Genomic DNA, 19946 nt, shown 5'->3' with positions numbered 1-19946 from the left:
TACCGGCCCTCTCGCCCGGCCTGGGCGCCATCTTGGACATGGCACCACGCGGCCGCGTGGCCTCCGATCAACCCTAACCCTGGGCCTGGCCAGGCCCCGACATCCCGGCACCACCATCCACCCAGGAGGTGAGCGGACTACTTGGCAGGTCAATGGGAGAAAGAGGTGTCGATGGCTCTCCCCCGCCAGGTGCCGATCGCCCCCCAGCTCCCCCAGGCGCTGGCTCCACCCCCCTGCTGGGTGTCTGGACTCCCTCATCCCGGACCTCCCGACCTCCCAGTGCGAGGGTCCGGACATCAAAGGGCGCCAGACCTATAACTGGCGCAGCTCCAGAGCAGGAAGGCAGTTGTATCCTGGAGTCGAGAGACGCAGTGAAGAACTCATCCCTGACGGACTACTGGCGCTGCCGTAGCCCTGCCTTGCGAACTACCGATCTGCCTGCTGGCGCTGCCGCGGCTCTCTGCACCCATCTTCATCGGGACCTGCTGGCTCCGCCGCGGACCGTCACTACCTTCAACCATCCCGGGACCTGCTGGCTCCGCCGCGGCCCGATCATCTAGAACGCCGAGCTCGAGGATTGTGAGCTAATTCATCTACCACCACATCCCCCAGAGTGGTACCGAGACTGTCCCGCTACCCCCCTTACCCAACCAAGAGACTAGAATAGAGGGGACCCCGGAGTCCAGACCTCCTTGTACCATCTCACCGTACTTAAAGAATTGCTTATAAAGTAACGTTGAACCTTATCCTTGTGTGGTGTACGTCAGTGGGGGGGAAGTTATTTGTCTGTACGATTGCTGGAGACGGATCTCCCCGGAGACCTCTCCCCTTATCCTCGGCCGACCCTCCCGGTCCGTCTAACACCATATAAATGTTTTAGTATGGTGTGAGAAGTTGGCCTGGCATATGCTGTCCACTAGTTATAGTGGGCACCTTGCACCAGTCCAAACAACCCCATAGAGGTGATAGGTTAAAGACAACCTTTATTGAAAACTATCCTAGTGGTAGCTATAGAGAGCAGCCTTCAGGCTAAGTCTTGAAGGAATGTAAAGCAGTTTGTTTTACCAGTCTATAATCTCTTTAATGACCAAATGAAAGGAGAACCACACCAGGTATATATATAAATGATATGTATTTATTCTAAACACACCCTACTAGTCTCTTTATGAGGGTAGAGGTAAAAGCACATGCGTTACACTTAATATCAAACAGTAAATTAGCACAATATATGTTGAGCCCTAGGGGCGTACCAAAGCATATATTAAGAAAGTGGTATAAGAACCACGACTTGACAAGGCCTAGAGCCGGTAGAATCGCTGGGACCACAAGGAACCACCCAAGGTAGTGACACAGGGACCCACGGGAGACGTGTGCAGTGTGAGAACACATCCGCGAATCGCCGTTAGCTTCTATGGGGAAAGTCGCGGTTGGAAATTTAAAGATTAAAGACACTTAGGAGAGGACTTTGAGCAAACCCCTTTAGACTTAAGGGGTTCTAGAGCCAACACCCACGGGAGCATCGGAGTACTCGAGTTACCTCACCCAGGGAAGCCGGTGCATAGGTGTCCTTTGGTGTCTGGAATCATCGTCGTTTTCAATGGCGATCTGCTGCAAATTGCTGCTGCCATCGAAGTGGAAAGTGTCTGATGTGATCCAAGCTGGATCGAAGATGAGAAGAACCTGAAAGCAGAGCACTTGCCAGTGACGCGGGGCACGATAGTCGAATGCCCACCGATGTCGGGTGATTTCATGTTGAAGAGGTGAAGCTTGACTCTGCAGCCACGAGGGTCAGGAGGCTTCGACGATGACCAAGAGCTGGATTCGAGCTGTCCCACGAAGGATGTCGAGTCCTGCGGCTTCGGTGACCGGATTCGACCCAACAAGCCTTGGCAACAGAAACCCATACAGAAAGTGAAGAAATGCTTCGGTGCGGACCAGCAAGGTCTGAGGGACTCACCAAGTGGTGGAGAGTCAGGGCACGTCTGGCGCAACCAGGTAAACCCACGGAAAGTCAAAGTTGCCTTCTCAGGGACCCACCAGTCAACGGACCAGGGAACGCGAAGTTACCTCGAGCGAAAACACAAAGGGCCGGCTCACGGAACACTTGTGGAGTGTAGGCCAGCAATATTCGGTGGAAAAGGTGCTTGGGATCTGGGCTACAAGTAACCCAATGAACAGCCTCAAGGAACGTAGAGAAGCTGATGCACTTGCAAATGTACACGGTGTCCAGGGGATCCGGTTCCACTGTACTCATGAGGGCTGCAGGTCTAAGCTTTGCTGGGGACTCAGGTCGGCCTCGGAGGAGTCTGGAAATCCACCTCCTGGGCTGCAATTACTTCGGAGTCCGGCAGGAGCTTCGGAGATGCAGACCGGTCAGAAGCGTCTTTGGTGCTTGCCAAGCAGGGGAGTAACTCCTTTACTCCAAGGGAGATTCTTCAGTCATCTAGTCGTGTAGATCATCGAAGTTCCAGGATATCTGTAGCAGAGTTTCATCCAGGTGTAATCCAAAATCCTGTAGTCAGGGGTTCCTTTCTTATACCCAAGGAAGGGGTTAGACATACTCTGGGGACCCACCTATGGGAGGGTTTGGAAAGAGGGGTGGCTACACCCATTTCCTTTGTCCAGTTTCGCGCCAGAGCAGGGGCTGGTAGCCCCTGCAACCGGTTTGAACTGGGCTATGCACAGGGATACCAAATGTGCCCCCAGTGCAGACTTCAAAGCACTCTTGGAGTGCACCCACCCAGCCCCAATACACTAAACCTGTCTGGGAGGTGGCGACACCTCCCTGTGACAGGAAACCTATTGTCCCGGCCTCCCCTGCCGGAGTTTCGTTGAGCAGCAGGAGGTCAGACTTGTGTCTGTGACTGCAGCATCCATTTTGTGATGCCAGGGCTCTTTAAACTTGGTACCGGATATACCTGTGTGTACATGTCTCTCCCTCTAGAAGGGTGGAATTCTACCCCCGCCGCCAGGACTGGCAGGGGGTAGTATTCTAAAGTGTTTGACACCAAACACGACATGTTTCTGTGCAGCCATTCCGAAGTTAGCATTTACCGTGAGGTTATAATGCACTTAAGAGTATATGGTCTGGCTGCATCACAGAACAGCTCCAGAGAATAGGTTCCGAAGGCTGCGGGGGGGCCCTGCTCATGCATGGGCACCCTCTCACACAAAACTCAGCACCCTGCCTTCAGGAGTGATAAGGCCTGCCATAGGGGTGACTGATAGGTTTATATGTGTAGTGATTTAGGGTAGATATAAGTAACCTATATCTAAGTTAGGGGTGCATGCACCACCTTAGCCAGGCTGCAGTAGCAGTCCTGTGGTGTCACTTTGGAAGGCTTCCCAGGGGTGGCATGATACATGCTGCAGCCCCTGGTAGACCTCTGGATTACCTATGCCCTTGGTACCTAAGGTACCATATACTAGAGACTCATAAAGGTACCACATTGGAGTGTACCTAAAGTACTTGGAATCAATTTAGAGAGGAAGCAGCTAGGCTGGGGTCCTGGTTAGCAGGGCCCCAGCCAGACTAAAGTCGAAAAACAGTGAAACATCAGCAAAAAGTGGGGGTAACCATAAGAGCAGATCCTACTCCCCTACATATGGCCTTCTGGGTTATCTGGGAGCAGTCAGTGCAGGCCTTGGAGTCATGGTCTGACTCCAGACTTTGTGAGGGTCCATCACAGACATATGTTTGTGACAGTCCCTCATGGTTCGAAACGTGTGGTTTTGGGTGTGACATTTCCCTTGCACACCGAATACATTTTCATAGAAAAAATCTGGTAAAAAACCAGGGAGAAACTCCATATTCTGATCTGGAGTTTCTCGCTGGATTTTTACCAGATTGTGGAAAGAAAGGAATGGAACTGTTGTCCACACACTTGGATGTCCTATATCTGTGGCTCCGCCAGTCATTTCCAGAGCAGAACAGCATTGGCGCAGAGCTGCAATGCACCACCTAGTGGTGTGCAGGAAACTCTTCTGAAGGTTTCCACATCCAGAATGATGCCTGGGAATTATTCTCAAGGAAAGGAATCTGCGGTTAGAAGTATCGATCAGAAGGACCCCTATCACACCCCTGCACCTATGTACTGGTGTTCTGTCACTCCCTCAAAGTTGTGCTGTACCCACAGTCTCTACGGGCCTCTGTATGCAAATCCTGCATGAACCTTTCTTTCTAATTGGTGTCCCAAGGTGTGTAGCATTAATACCTCCTGAAGGACATCAAATCAAGACCATACTCGAAGATTATTTTGGCTCTAGAAAGATAAAGGTACTGTGACACTGATATAGTGAATGTTTATCATAGCACATCCGTTACGAGAGTAAATCTTGTGTATGTCTCCTGTGTTACCTTTCATGTGAAATCCAGGTAAATGGGAAAAAAACTTTGTGTACTTTAAGATGGTTTAAAAAGAGAGAGTAACTAGTATTGTGTTTTTATTTCAAACAGACTACAGGATATACGAACGAACCTTGATATGACAATTAGACCACTTTGTTCGCCATAAGTTGGCAGGGTGTGCTCAGACGTGAGTCCCTTGCTCACTTTGCCACTGGATTCAAGCAAACCGGGCTGAAGACGGCTGAAATGCCAGAAACCGGTCCTCGGAAGCTTGTTTCCGGTCCAGGGAAGGCATGGCTTGGCAGCTCGGGCTGGACTGTTCCCATGAGGCACAGGGTGAGACTGATTTGCATATGGCCATGTCTGAACTGGGGTGGCAGAGTGGGCTAAAGAACGGTGATGGATTAAACCCAGATCTGTTGACTGGGTGTGAGTATTTGATTGGTTCAGATGCTCCGTCCATGACCACCCCTTTTTGTACCACTTTGTTCGCCATAAGTTGGCAGGGTATGCTCAGACGTAAGTCCCTTGCTCACTTTGCCACTGGATTCAAGCAAACCGGGCTGAAGACGGCTGAAATGCCAGAAACCGGTCCTCGGAAGCTTGTTTACGGTCCAAGGAAGGCATGGCTTGGCAGTTCGGGCTGGACTGTTTTCATGAGGCACAGGGTCAGACTGATTTGCATATGGCCATGTCTGAACTGGGGTGGCAGAGTGGGCTAAAGAACGGTGATGGATTATACCCAGATCTGTTGACTGGGTGTGAGTGTTTGATTGGTTCAGATGCTCTGTCCATCACCACCCCCTTTTGTACCACTTTGTTCGCCATAAGTTGGCAGGGTATGCTCAGACGTGAGTCCCTTGCTCCCTTTGCCACTGGATTCAAGCAAACCGGGCTGAAGACGGCTGAAATGCCAGAAACCGGTCCTCGGAAGCTTGTTTCCGGTCCAGGGAAGGCATGGCTTGGCAGTTCGGGCTAGACTGTTCCCATGAGGCACAGGGTCAGACTGATTTGCATATGGCCAAGTCTGAACTGGGGTGGCAGAGTGGGCTAATGATCGGTGATGGATTAAACCCAGATCTGTTGACTGGGTGTGAGTGTTTGATTGGTTCAGATGCTCCGTCCATGACCACCCCCTTTTGTACCACTTTGTTCGCCATAAGTTGGCAGGGTATGCTCAGACATGAGTCCCTTGCTCACTTTGCCACTGGATTCAAGCAAACCAGGCTGAGGACGGCTGAAATGCCAGAAACCGGTCCTCGGAAGCTTGTTTCCGGTCCAGGGAAGGCATGGCTTGGCCGTTCGGGCTGGACTGTTCCCATGAGGCACAGGGTCAGACTGATTTGCAAATGGCCATGTCTGAACTGGGGTGTCAGAGTGGGCTAAAGAACGGTGATGGATTATACCCAGATCTGTTGACTGGGTGTGAGTGTTTGATTGGTTCAGATGCTCCGTCCATCACCACCCCCTTTTGTACCACTTTTTCGCCATAAGTTGGCAGGGTCTGCTCAGACGTGAGTCCCTTGCTCACTTTGCCACTGGATTCAAGCAAACTGGGCTGAAGACGGCTGAAATGCCAGAAACCGGTCCTCGGAAGCTTGTTTCCGGTCCAGGGAAGGCATGGCTTGGCAGTTCAGGCTGGACTGTTCCCATGAGGCACAGGGTCAGACTGATTTGCATATGGCCACGTCTGAACGGGGGGGGCAGAGTCGGCTAAAGAACGGTGATGGATTAAACCCAGATCTGTTGACTGGGTGTGAGTGTTTGATTGGTTCAGATGCTCGGTCCATCACCACCCCCTTTTGTACCACTTTGTTCGCCATAAGTTGGCAGGGCATGCTCAGACGTGAGTCCCTTGCTCACTTTGCCACTGGATTCAAGCAAACCGGGATGAAGACGGCGAAATGCCAGAAACCGGTCCTCGGAAGCTTGTTTCCGGTCCAGGGAAGGCATGGCTTGGCAGTTCGGGCTGGACTGTTCCCATGAGGCACAGGGTCAGACTGATTTGCATATGGCAGGGTGCATTATATTAAATGTGAGGACATATCTTCCATATGGCCATGTCTGAACTGGGGTGGCAGAGTGGGCTAAAGAACGGTGATGGATTAAACCCAGATCTGTTGACTGGGTGTGAATGTTTGATTGGTTCAGTTGCTCCGTCCATCACCACCCCCTTTTGTACCACTATGACAATGAGACCACCTGTGTAACTACAAACCAACAACGCCGCTTCAATGCCTTCTCCCAAATACCTCTTCCCAATCACCCTTTTCCCGTCAGCGCTGAGCGCAGTCGAGAACAGGTTCAGCACTGCCGACAGGGAAAGAGAATGGTGGGTGTGATGGCTTTCCCGCAGCAACATTCAGAGCTACAGGTTCGTGGTGACCTAAGACTGACATGCAGTCTCTGGGATGACCTCTCTCTATTCCCAGAGGAGGCTTGGCGTCACAATATGTCCACCGAAGGCGAGCTGGAAGGTGACCTGGTGTGGGGAAGGCGCTGTTTACCCCAATGCTTATCCAGGGCATGAGCCACTGAAAGTTTTTATTCCTGCTTCTCGAAGACCATAACATGCATGCAGTCGCATTTCATGTCTTTGAGTCATGCTTGTTGCTAAGATACCATCAATAGAATTATGCGGATTTAGGAGCAGCATCTGCTTACCACAAGAGTGGTACGGTTTGAACGATGACAACTTCATAAAATGCTTTTCCTATTTTACACTGCAAAACCAGAACGTCATGGGAAATTTTCCCAGAAAATAATCACTGAATCCACTTTAAAGGGAGAGAGAAAAAAAGAACCAATATTGGTGAACCGGGGTGGGACCTTGTACAACTCAATGCAGTCATGTCCAGGGTGGTTTTGGGAGCCGAGAAGGAGTTGTGGTGCCACCTTTCGGTGAAGGAGAGGCAAAGGTGCAAACTTCGGGATCCTGTGTGGCGCCTGTAGAAATTTAAGAGGTGTGGATTTTGTTGGAAGAAGTAACCATATGAATCAGGAGTTCATACCACTCGGGGAAGTTGAGCGCAGTGTCTATCCACTTGAATGGCCAGAGTTCTGCTCGCATAATGAGGAGAACATACTACATTTGGCCTGCAGCTGTTTACAATGTTCTGGAGCATCTACATAAATAGCATATTAGAATTGACTACGGAGGAGTCCTACTTTGGCAAGGCGAATAATCCTAACATGTAAATTCATGAAAAATCTAATGCTGAAAAAGCAACGACTAATGATTCAGTTAGACAATAGCATTTTCTTTCACATCTCTGAGGTGAATCACAAATGATTGCTGGGTATTTTTGACAAATTAGAAACTGCACAGAAGGCAATGGAAATAGAGACCTTAAGCGCCTTTTACTATTTTGTCTTACCACAAGAATAATACTTAACAAACAAGAACGTTTGAGGAGAAACACACAAGTGAAAAATAATGGTGTTGAATTATATAGCAAGCTGCCTGTAAAACCCAGTGAAACAAACAGAAGGAAGGAGGCAGAGTGCTGTGTCAGGGATGAGAACTGAATAGACCGTAAGATATAGCTGCCTGTTGACTACTTGAGCTGTCCCAATTGAATACCATGATCACCGCAGTCGCTTTAAATAGCAGGTCATTTTTCTTGTTTCAGTTAGGCTATATTGCCAATCAGCACAAGTCCCTACCTTTTAATTTAAAAATATTTGAAAAAGTTTCAGAAAATTAGTTTTAAGGTTGAGTTTAACTGAACAATAAAAATAAAGAAAATGTGCTTAAACACACAATAGGCAATGAGGTATTCTTTTAAGTTTTTATAAGATTCCAAACAGAGGCTGTGCATTGCTTAAGAATTTGGTTAATATTCTCATAATGGAGAATTTAATAGTGCTTCGCATGACAACATTTGCATTTACACACAATGTTCCCTGTGGCGCGCATCTTAAGTTGAGCTTTACAAGTTCCAAAACAAATAAAAATGCATTTCCATTACCTTCTATAACTGACATAATTTAACGTCTCTTACCAGTGGCTCAAACTTGTCTGGTTGACTGGAGACAGACCCCACAGAGGCATTGTCTGAGAAATCTGCTTCGTTCCCGTCCACGGAGATAGATTTGACTCCAGACAGGAATAAATCAGAGCAAACCGATTCTAAGGAATTGCTCCTGCCGTTTGCCGCTGTGGTAGCAATGTGGACCGTCTCAGATGTGGCACTGGGGGCAGTCTCTGTCAGTCCTTTGAGAAGCTGAGATTTTAATATCTGGATCTCTGCTTCATACTGGCTCATCATCTCTTGCAGCTTAGCTTGCGTCTCTTTCATTTCATTCTCATGTTTTTGTTGTAGCTCGTGTGTTCTCCTGCATGACCAACACAACAATTTTGAAATCGATATAACAAGTAAGCTTACAGCTTCCTTTATGACAAACCATAATGTATCCTGACTACAGTGGAGTAAAGATGTCGGACACAAATTGTGTTGGCACCAAACAAGACAAAAAAATATTAGCCCAAAAATAAATTTTTGGTCAAAATTAACTCACCTTTTTGCTGGTGAATGTGTTAATATCATAGAAGACGCTAACTCTTACCTGTAACACAGAACACTCTCAGGACAATTACATATGGCCAGGTTCAACTTCAATAACTAGGCTACAAGTTTGATTTGTTTTTCCCACCTCTGATGGTACTGAAATCTTCAAAATGTAGGCAGTGACAAGCTCTTTGGTCTCTGTGTGTCTAAGTCGCAGAGTTGGCATGACAAATCAGAGACCCCCCCCTCACCCCTCCCTTCAGCGCGGCGTGTGGCGGTAAAAGGCAGGGACAGCCACTGGCAGAGTGCCTAGCTACGTGCCTGTTAAAAAGGTTGTTTTCTTATTGTCAAGTAAAGAGAAAGCAGGTCTGTAGAATAAACTGCAGATGGCATGACAACAAGCAGCATGATTTTCACTCTTGAAGAGCAATCCTGTTAACCAATTTTATTTGAGATTCTGGCATTCATCAGTGACCCAGGCAGACATAGAAGGAGCACCAAATGGAGGGATGTTCTGCTAACAATCCGACCTCTGCTTGCGTGCCAGACTTTGCGACATTGGTAAGTGGCATTCACGTAACCCTGGTCTTTTTAGGTCTCGCCTGACCCAGCGCATGCGCTGGTATTGCGAGACTTTTAGTGTGTGGGTTATCTACGTGCTGCCACAGGCTTTTGGTGGCCTAGCGCTTGCATTCACGCAAGAATGCACACACGCAGCCACCATCTGTCTTTGATTGCAATCGCAATCACTTTCGCGGGCCGCGCGGCCGTGTCACTTTCACGGCCGCGTGGCAAATGCTTGTTAAAGTTTATTATCCCACAATTAGTTTTAATTGTGTCTTTTCAGGGCTCCTGTTTTGTACTGTACTGCACTCATTATCTTTCATAATCTTTTCTTCGTCCTTTTCTTATCTTGACCTGTCACGTCTTTCCCGTCTACTTCGTCTCCTTTCTTCTCCCTTCCTAAGCCCTTCTGCCTCTCCGCTTGGCTCGCCATGTTTGTTTTTTAGCTCATTTAGCTCCTGCCACCCTTCTTTCCCTCTGCCTTTTCTGCCCTCTGTCACACTTTAACTCTCTTTTGCTTTCTCCCTGCCCTCTTTGCCTTCTTTTTGCTCCGTTCTTTCATCTTCCGCCTATCGGTTCTCGTTTCTGCTCTCCCCTTCACTCTCCTTCCTCTCTCCTCCTCCTCACCTAGCCCTTCGCCCTCCCTCTCTGCTTGCGTTTCTTCTTTCCTTGTACTCCTGCGCTGATTGTCTGCGAAGAATGCAGCTAGGCAGGCACCCACCTCAATTTGTTATTTGGAACATAACATTATCACACAAGTGAAAAAACAAACTCCTATAACCGTGACAGTATTTACTGTTATGTGATTCCACCCGCCCTTCTACAAGACGTGATTTATTTATTATGTTATTATACAAGTTGCATGTACCACAACACGGTACAATGTACAAATAAGAACTCTTGGTGGAAAATAAGCTTTTTCAGTCACAGTGCTTGACATACTTTTAAAATTGTTCTTTTCTTTACTTGGCCCTCGTAGTGTGAAAAATAGGGTTCGGCTCGCTGTCATTTTGTGAAACAGGTTTCCAGCTTGCGCATCCCTATCACTTTCACTCTTTTGGGGCACATGAAGTGTACTGTGGATGTGGGCGGTATACATGTGATCATAATTCTTATATTGGGCACGCTACAACTTTATCATTCCAAGGCACTTGCCTAGTCGCCAACTCAACATGGAAACATTCTGTGCAACTCAGCAAGAACAAAGCTGAGGTGACGAGGAGTGGAAATATTTATGACGTGAAAATCATCAATGGTAACTTTAACTTTAATAGGATCTAATTATTAAAAGCAGACTTAAATTACATTTGAGCTTTTCTGCTTGTGCCACGTGGCAATACTAGGTGCTTGGTGAATATTTTAAATCCATTAGGTTCAGATTCCATTCAAAGTTTGCCCACTGACAGGTTGGGAGTCGGCCACCCCTGTGCTGCAGAAGAACAGCTCCCACTTAACGGAATCAGTGCACTTTTCTTCATAGATAGGGGTGAGATGTTCAGGACGGCGTTACAAACAAATGAGGTTTGATCTGAAATGCTTCATTTGGAAAGTGACATTTTAGGGACATTGGGAAAGTTTTTTCTTACCCAGAAGTATCTATTTTACTTTTAACACATTGCTTTTAAAGTGTGCTTTCAATAATGAATGCTACGCAAGCAATTTCAATTTTTTTATTTGATTTCTCATTGTTGGAAATGAGGGCATTAAGTGAAGAGAGCATGAGAAGGCAGATGAGAGAAAACAAGCATTGGCTTAGACAATAGGTCTCGCATTTGGGACCTTATAAGTGTTTAGCCACGCAACAGTTGATGTTGTTGCACCAAGGATATTGTGCTGCATAACTAAATACTTATAAGGTCCCAAAAGCGCGACCTAATGGCTATGCCAATGCTTATTTTTTTAGAGTGACGAGAGGCTTGGGAGTGGGGTGAAGAAGCTGTATAAAGGATAGCTAGGGACTAAATAGACTGCAGGCAGGTTGCCTGTAAGACATTAATGGCATGCCTATTTTTTTCCCCTTCCCCAATACCACAAAATTAATGTAAAAAGGCAGGACGATGCACTTACCACGAGTGCAGGGGGCCAGTTTGACTGCCGCGTCCACCGCCAAGAGTCACACCAGCCTAATTGGGAGCGCGGAAGCGCCGAGCAACATCACCGCCATCACCGCAGCCGCCCCGGGACTACGAATCCCGGCAGCCGCAGCGGCGGCGCGGTACAGTGACGCTTTGGGAGCGCCAGGTGGCGTGAATGGAAGGGTAGGTGGGGTCTGATCGGAGCGAGACACTATCCACCTGCAGAGAACTGAAAGACTGAGAAGCACAACGACCGAGTGGCTATTTTTTCATACTACCTGCCTGTCATTTGTCCTCACATTACCGTAGGGCTTCTGAAAGGGCTATCTGCCATATATTATGCACATTGCTGAACTGTGATGTTTGTGTAGAGGCGGTGGCAGCACCTCGGAACAACGCTTGAGAAGGCGAGCAGATTGCGAGGGCTCTCCTCTGCTCCCACCTTATTCCCTTTGATGCATTTGAATTGACTCGTTTTTAGCAATTTTTAAAACATTTTATACATTGCTGTGTTGAATACTGTGTGTTCTTTGAAAAACCGACCGCTACCTGCACTTCACTAATTTGGTCCCCCTCAGCCCGTTCCACCGCGGCTTCACGTGCCGTTTGTTGTGGAGGGCTAGGACGGCCGCCATCTTTAGTGTGGGTCGGACCCTGCCGGACCAGAGTTAGCGGTCCAGCGGAGGTTGTTTTTTTTTTGCCTACAAATAGAACTGATGCTCGTGGGGCTTTGCGTTTGTGTAGAGGCGGTGGCAGCACCTCGGAACAACGCTTGAGAAGGCGAGCAGATTGCGAGGGCTCTCCTCTGCTCCCACCTTATTCCCTTTGATGCATTTGAATTGACTCGTTTTTAGCAATTTTTAAAACATTTTATACATTGCTGTGTTGAATACTGTGTGTTCTTTTAAAAACCGACCGCTACCTGCACTTCACTAATTTGGTCCCCCTCAGCCCCGTTCCACCGCGGCTTCACGTGCCGTTTGTTGTGGAGGGCTAGGACGGCCGCCATCTTTAGTGTGGGTCGGACCCTGCCGGACCAGAGTTAGCGGTCCAGCGGAGGTTGGGTTTTTTTTGCCTACAAATAGAACTGATGCTCGTGGGGCTTTGCGTTTGTGTAGAGGCGGTGGCAGCACCTCGGAACAACGCTTGAGAAGGCGAGCAGATTGCGAGGGCTCTCCTCTGCTCCCACCTTATTCCCTTTGATGCATTTGAATTGACTCGTTTTTAGCAATTTTTAAAACATTTGATACATTGCTGTGTTGAATACTGTGTGTTCTTTTAAAAACCGACCGCTACCTGCACTTCACTAATTTGGTCCCCCTCAGCCCCGTTCCACCGCGGCTTCACGTGCCGTTTGTTGTGGAGGGCTAGGACGGCCGCCATCTTTAGTGTGGGTCGGACCCTGCCGGACCAGAGTTAGCGGTCCAGCGGAGGTTGTTTTTTTTTGCCTACAAATAGAACTGATGCTCGTGGGGCTTTGCGTTTGTGTAGAGGCGGTGGCAGCACCTCGGAACAAGGCTTGAGAAGGCGAGCAGATTGCGAGGGCTCTCCTCTGCTCCCACCTTATTCCCTTTGATGCATTTGAATTGACTCGTTTTTAGCAATTTTTAAAACATTTTATACATTGCTGTGTTGAATACTGTGTGTTCTTTTAAAAACCGACCGCTACCTGCACTTCACTAATTTGGTCCCCCTCAGCCCCGTTCCACCGCGGCTTCACGTGCCGTTTGTTGTGGAGGGCTAGGACGGCCGCCATCTTTAGTGTGGGTCGGACCCTGCCGGACCAGAGTTAGCGGTCCAGCGGAGGTTGGGGTTTTTTTGCCTACAAATAGCCATGCCCTTTAAGACGCGCAGCGGCAACGCGCAGCGGGCGCGCCGTCTGCGCGCCGAAGGAGCGCCAAAGGAGGGCCCGTCTGTGCCCGTCCGTGTCCCGGACGCGGCCAGCGCCAGCCCCCCTGTCGGTGCACCACTAATACCCCACAGAACCAGGACTCGCTACTCCCGTGAGTACCTATTGGCACTTAAATTGGCTTCCTGCCCCTGCAGTAACACATGGGAAGCAGCTGGCGATCCCTCGCGGGTCTGTCAAGCTTGCAACTTTTGCTATCAGCCCACTCTCTCATCCCCAACTCAGCTCCCCGGCGATCCGTCACTTATTCGGGCAGGCCTGATCAATGCCAGATCACTGGTTAAGCACTCTGAGGACATTTTTGAAATACTGAGTGACAACCAGTTTGATCTCCTCTTTGTCACTGAAACCTGGCTAAATGAGACATGCGGACCGGTGGTCGAATTTGCCATCCCATGGGGTTTCAAAATTGCCAGGAACGACCGCCCATTAGGCAGAGGTGGTGGCCTAGCAGCCATATTCAGAGAACAATGGACTCTCTCTCTAGAACCCCAAGGCCCCCCAGCGGATGCTGAGATATTGCATTTTTCACTTTCACTTGGGGCGCACTTCACTCTAGGGGGTACCCTGATCTACCGACCACCAGGCCATGTTGGTAGATTCCTAAGTACATTGGAGGACATAGTAGTCCCACGGGCATTGAGATACTCCAGATACCTTCTTCTGGGGGATTTCAATATACATGTGGATAATCTGGACCTTCCTGACACGTCCCGCCTAAGTGAAGCTCTTGCCATGGCCCAGCTCAAACAATGGGTTAAAACTCCCACTCACTCAGGTGGACATGTCCTCGATTTGGTCTGCACTAATTTCGACATTAATCTATCCAATCCCGAAATTGTGCCCTGGTCCGACCACATGCTGATTAGATTTTCTTGGACCCTGACACGCCCGGCCAAGACTAACGACTCAACTGCTCATAAACAAAAAATCACTGTAGAGATCATGTCTGAACATCTTGACACCTCCCGCCCCACTCTACCTATGGAAATTGAGTCGGCCGTTAGCACATTCAATTCCTGGATAGAAGGTGGGTCGGCCGCATCAATAAAAACAGGTCGGGTTTGCCGACTGCGCACCACTCCTTCTAAACCCTGGTTCACCCCTACCCTCCGTGATCTTAAGTCAGGTTGTAAAAAACTTGAACGGACATGGAGACAAGCCTATCTCCCCGAGGCTAAAAAGAACTTAAGGACGGCGCAAAAGAAATATTATGCGGCGATTAGATCCGCAAAAAGCCAATATTTCGAAGGGCGCATAACTAATGGCAATAACAATAGCAAAGAAATCTTTGCTATAGTGAAAAGTTTCACCTCACCCTGCGCTGCCCAACCCATACTTGACTACACGGAGAAATGGTGCGAAGAACTCTCCGTTTTCTTCGTTGACAAAATCTCCAAAATCCAGGACGATCTACTTACTGTATGCAACAGTTTTCCACCCACACTGGTCATCCCGTCTCCTGCGTTACCTACCCCCGCGGAACGGTTTCACCAGTTCATCCCAGCAGAAAACACGGACATTGTCAGTATCCTCGCCTCCCTACATTCAGGATCCCCTTCTGACCCTTGTCCTGCCAGAGTGCTTGCACGTCTCGCAGACACAGTTGGCAATGAGGTAACGCATATTATCAATTGCTCTTTCCTCACTGCCACGGTCCCGACCTGTTGGAAGCAAGCAAAACTGCTCCCACTTCTAAAGAAAAATGGATCAGATCCTGCTATCCCTGCTAATTTCCGGCCTATATCATTGCTGCCGGCTCTAGCAAAAGTATGTGAAAAGGTCGCCTTCACTCAGCTAGACAAATTCGTCGAAAATTCCCAGGCTCTTCATCCAGCACAGTCAGGCTTTAGAGCAGCCTACAGTACGGAGACGGCGTTGGTGGAAATGTCCGAGGCCATCCGGGAGTGTTTGGACGAAGGTGGCAGAGCGGCTCTGATTTTACTAGACCTCTCTGCCGCCTTCGATACTGTCCCTCACTCCCTTCTGCTCACCAGACTAGCGGACATAGGCATCACAGGCTCTGCCCTTGACTGGTTAACGTCTTTTTTGGACAACAGATTCCAACAAGTCTGGATGCCACCTTTCGCCTCCTCCCCCAAGAAACTTGCAACGGGTGTACCCCAGGGCTCTACCCTTAGCCCCCTGCTTTTTAATATATATCTAACCCCGCTCATTTACCTCGCTGAACAACTGGGAGCAAAAATAATGGCCTACGCTGACGACACTCAACTCCTGTTCATGTGGCCCAAAAACAACCTGGATACATCTGGAGCCCAAACTTGCTTGTCATCTGTCTTTCGCTGGCTTGCCCTCGCACAATTAAAATGCAACGAAAGCAAATCTGAAATTTTGCTATATGGCTCCTTCCCAGATAACTTTGGCAACTCTCTTTGGCCGGCCGATTTACCTTGCCCCAAATCCATCGGAGGCCCTGCTAAAAATCTTGGAGTCTGGTTTAACAATGACCTCAGATTTGAGGATCATTTAAAAAAACTCACCGGGATCTGCTTTTCTACACTTAAAACTTTACGCAGGTTCTTTCCACTCCTCCCAAGAGCGGCCAAAGAGACCGTCATCCGTGCCCTTATATTATCCAGACTGGATTATGCAAATGGCCTCTTCTGCGGCCTTCCTGCCTATCTGATCCATCGCCTCCAAGTTATACAAAATGCCGCTGTACGGCTTTTGTTTAATATCCCAAAAAGTTCAAGTGTCCGTCAACCTCTCCGCACCCTACACTGGCTCCCGGTTGCCCACAGGATTTTATTTAAAATCCTTGTCCTCGCCTATCGAGCTGTCCACCAAGCTGGTCCAGTTTACCTGCGGAAAAGATTCTCCATATATGTTCCCAACCGCCCCCTCAGATCAGCTAATCTGCACCAAATGACTGTCCCAAAATTCAAATACAGCAGGCTCGGCGGCCAATCCATCTCAGTCAGAGCGGCGAGAGCATGGAACACCCTCCCGCAGCAGTTAAGAACAGCTCCATCTATCATTCTGTTCAAGAAGGGATTGAAGACCCACCTCTTCAACATCACTGTATAGAGTCCCCCTCTGCCTTGCCTCTCACTCCCTTCGCGCCAGGATACTATTTTCTTAGTAACAGAGCGCGCTATAAAAGCCTATAATAATAATAATAAAGACGCTGCAACCCCGGCGGAGCTTGGGGGAACTTACCACGAGTGCAGGGGGCCAGTTTGACTGCCGCGTCCACCGCCAAGAGTCACACCAGCCTAATTGGGAGCGCGGAAGCGCCGAGCAACATCACCGCCATCACCGCAGCCGCCCCGGGACTACGAATCCCGGCAGCCCCAGCGGTGACGCGGTACAGTGACGCTTTGGGAGCGCCAGGCGGCGCATAAAGACGCTGCAACCCTGGCGGAGCTTGGGGGAACTTACCACGAGTGCAGGGGGCCAGTTTGACTGCCGCGTCCACCGCCAAGAGTCACACCAGCCTAATTGGGAGCGCGGAAGCGCCGAGCAACATCACCGCCATCACCGCAGCCGCCCCGGGACTACGAATCCAGGCAGCCCCAGCGGCGGCGCGGTACAGTGACGCTTTGGGAGCGCCAGGCGGCGCATAAAGACGCTGCAACCCCGGCGGAGCTTGGGGGAACTTACCACGAGTGCAGGGGGCCTGTTTGACTGCCGCGTCCACCGCCAAGAGTCACACCAGCCTAATTGGGAGCGCGGAAGCGCCGAGCAACACCACCGCCATCACCGGAGCCGCCCCGGGACTACGAATCCCGGCAGCCCCAGCGGCGGCGCGGTACAGTGATGCTTTGGGAGCGCCAGGCGGCGCATGAAGACGCTGCAACCCCCGCTTCGCGGGACGCCGGGTGAAGCCCGGGCAAAGGGCGGGCCCTCTGAGGCCGGGCCGGGTGTACCCCCTAACATTGTTATCACAGGTATCCCAAGGTACGTTTACGTTCTCACACACCCCTTGTTGCATCTGAAATGACTGCTGGATATCCTTAAAATTCGTATGAGGGATATAACACTGACTTGCATTAACCTCGCTGCCCTTTGTGAACCTGAATGTATCGCATGACAATTTGCTTCTTTCATTGCCCCAAGCCCAGTATTACTCCTACTGTCTTATTGTTTTGAAACTGAGTAATACTCTAACTGTGACAATATAAATATCTTACTATTCACACTATGTCTACTAGGGGCTCTAGAAGCAAAACCGCAGCCGGGGGGGTTCCAGTGATAGGCCCAATAGACAACTTTATAATAAGGGCCAACGATGCCATAGATCAGGGCATTTTACTCCTGGAGCGTAGGGTCTCACAAGACTTGGCACAAGCCAGACGATCATCCCTTGGACTCATCGCATCAGCAAGAACACCTATCCAGGCCAGAACCATCAACACTGGACCTACAACCGATATCCGTGCCGATATTCATAGTATACCGAATGAGGTTAACTTATCGGCATCGAACCCCCTAATAGACTCAGACTCAGAACCTAGCATGGACTTAGAAAGGACCCCCAACTTGTCCATTAATCCTACACCAGATGAAGCAGTCATTGACAGTATGAGGCAACTAAGGGGTAGGCGGGAGGGTGCCATACGGAAACAAGCAAAACATATTACAAAGCATAGCATGTCTAAGGTTAGAAAGCATAGCGAACCAAAGCGAAAGCCTAGGAAGGGCGCTAACTCACATCCAACTATAGACGAAACAAATGCAACTACAGACATAGTAAGTGAAGAGCCCCAGGGGAGGCAGCAGGGTGTAAAGGATAAATCTGACGCAAATATAGCAAATGATCAGCTGTTGGAAAGAATGGGTGAACTTCTTAGCATCTATCTATCCCCGATAGAATCCAGACTTGCACGTATTGAAAAACAACTAGCTGAATTAAGCGTCCCTATTAAAAATACTCCCAGCTATGGGGGGCCCCTGGCGTGGGAGCTAAATTAAGTTCCTCAAAACCTACATGTTCCAAGCCCAAGAACCCCCAGCCCTAACTACAAACACAAAGCCTAAAAACCCACAGGCTCCAGGTAAAGGGACTGATGCCAACAAATGGGCTGCAAACACTAGCGCCAACCCTACTGTTAATCCCCACACGACCAATGTAGCTTCAGAGTTAGGGAAGGGGCAAAATATTGCCCAGTGCAAGGGGCTCTCAATGAGTCAAATTAACAACCATGTTCAAAATCTCCAAAAAGTTCAGCCCGCCCAAAAGACGGCAACTAATGTGAGGCAGATTCCACCACGTATTAACCTGCCGCCTGAAAGTGGGGCGTATGTGTTGGTCCTGGTTAATGTTTTTAAACTTAGGAAGGACCAAGAAGAAACCCCCACATCCCTTAAAAACAAGACCCTACATTGGCTAATTGCAAATTGCAATTTCCCAATGGAAGGGACAATGGGGATTATTCATACTCAGAGAGTGGGATGGATAGGCCCACTGAGGAAAAGATTTGAGGGGGACTGTATAATCATTAATTTCAAGAACCCCAAATGGGCTGAAAAAACTCTGGCTAGTGCACCATTACCCTCCCCATGGGAATTCAACACTACGTTGCTCCCATTGGGTTATTTCTACAGACACTTGATCCACCCTAAGCCGAACACGGCGAATAACCCTGTTGTGCCCCATCAGGACCCAAATTTCTATACCAGGATCAAGTCTCCACTCTTTCATCAGAATCAAGACTTTAATCTCTTGAAGGGTCCCGTTCAGCGCCATCAGGCCTCAACGCCAGTATATCCATTGTACTACCCTCAATTTCCCATAATGCCCCAGTATGACCATAGGGAAAGGTCATATCCAGCAATTACTCCAAATCAGCATACACAATGGAATGAAGTAAGGCCATCATTCAATATCCCAACCTATAATCGGTTTGAATACGCTTTTTCAAACTTAGATGAGCAGGATTGACTGGATAAAATGGTTGATAACAACATTGGAAGTATAGACACAAGCAGTGACAATAAGGGATACCTATCATTAGCAGAAGATAGACTAACTCAGAATAGACTAATTGATGAAACGGATGGCAATAGTAGCCGCCCAGCAATTGGCAACATTAATGAGGAACACCTACTAGTAACACCAGCAACTGCCACCAATGATATATCATTATATGACCATATTGCTACACCTTTAGTCACATATGAATATAAAACTCCCACACTTCCTGAACCTGATGTGAATACAGTGAAGAGTCTTTGGAATAAGCCTATCAAGCCCATTAGACATTCCAGTCATCGTGGCTTATCAATTCTTAGCTGGAATGTAGCGGGGCTTGAATCAAGGCTTTCAGACCCTCAATGGGCCAAGATAATTGATGGCATAGATATTGTTATGTTCCAGGAGACTTGGGCTGTTGGGAACCTACACATAGAGGGTTATCATTGTTTTAGTGTAACAGCGTCCAAACCTAGTTTTGGCCGAGCAGTGGGTGGTTTGTTTATTGGGATTAGGATTTTGGCTGGTGGCACAATCAGAGATTTGTCTAGTGGAAATCCTAATAAATCCTTGAATACAAGATAAAGACCCGGATTTATTTAAT

General features: G+C 48.8%; 1 protein-coding gene across 2 annotated transcripts in view; it reads right to left on the bottom strand.

Moving 5' to 3' along the window:
- The window catches only part of CEP63 (centrosomal protein 63), a 408460-nt gene that overhangs the window by 44489 nt on the left and 344025 nt on the right, over positions 1–19946 (bottom strand). For both annotated transcript variants that reach the window (XM_078665801.1, XM_078665802.1), the window contains one exon: positions 8353–8686. In XM_078665801.1, coding sequence (XP_078521927.1) covers positions 8353–8686 — 334 coding nt within the window. The remainder of the gene's footprint in view (positions 1–8352; positions 8687–19946) is intronic.

This window comes from Lissotriton helveticus, chromosome 11, assembly GCF_964261635.1.
Source record: "Lissotriton helveticus chromosome 11, aLisHel1.1, whole genome shotgun sequence".
Lineage (NCBI taxonomy): Eukaryota > Metazoa > Chordata > Amphibia > Caudata > Salamandridae > Lissotriton > Lissotriton helveticus.
This window is presented reverse-complemented; position numbering and strand designations above follow the sequence as displayed.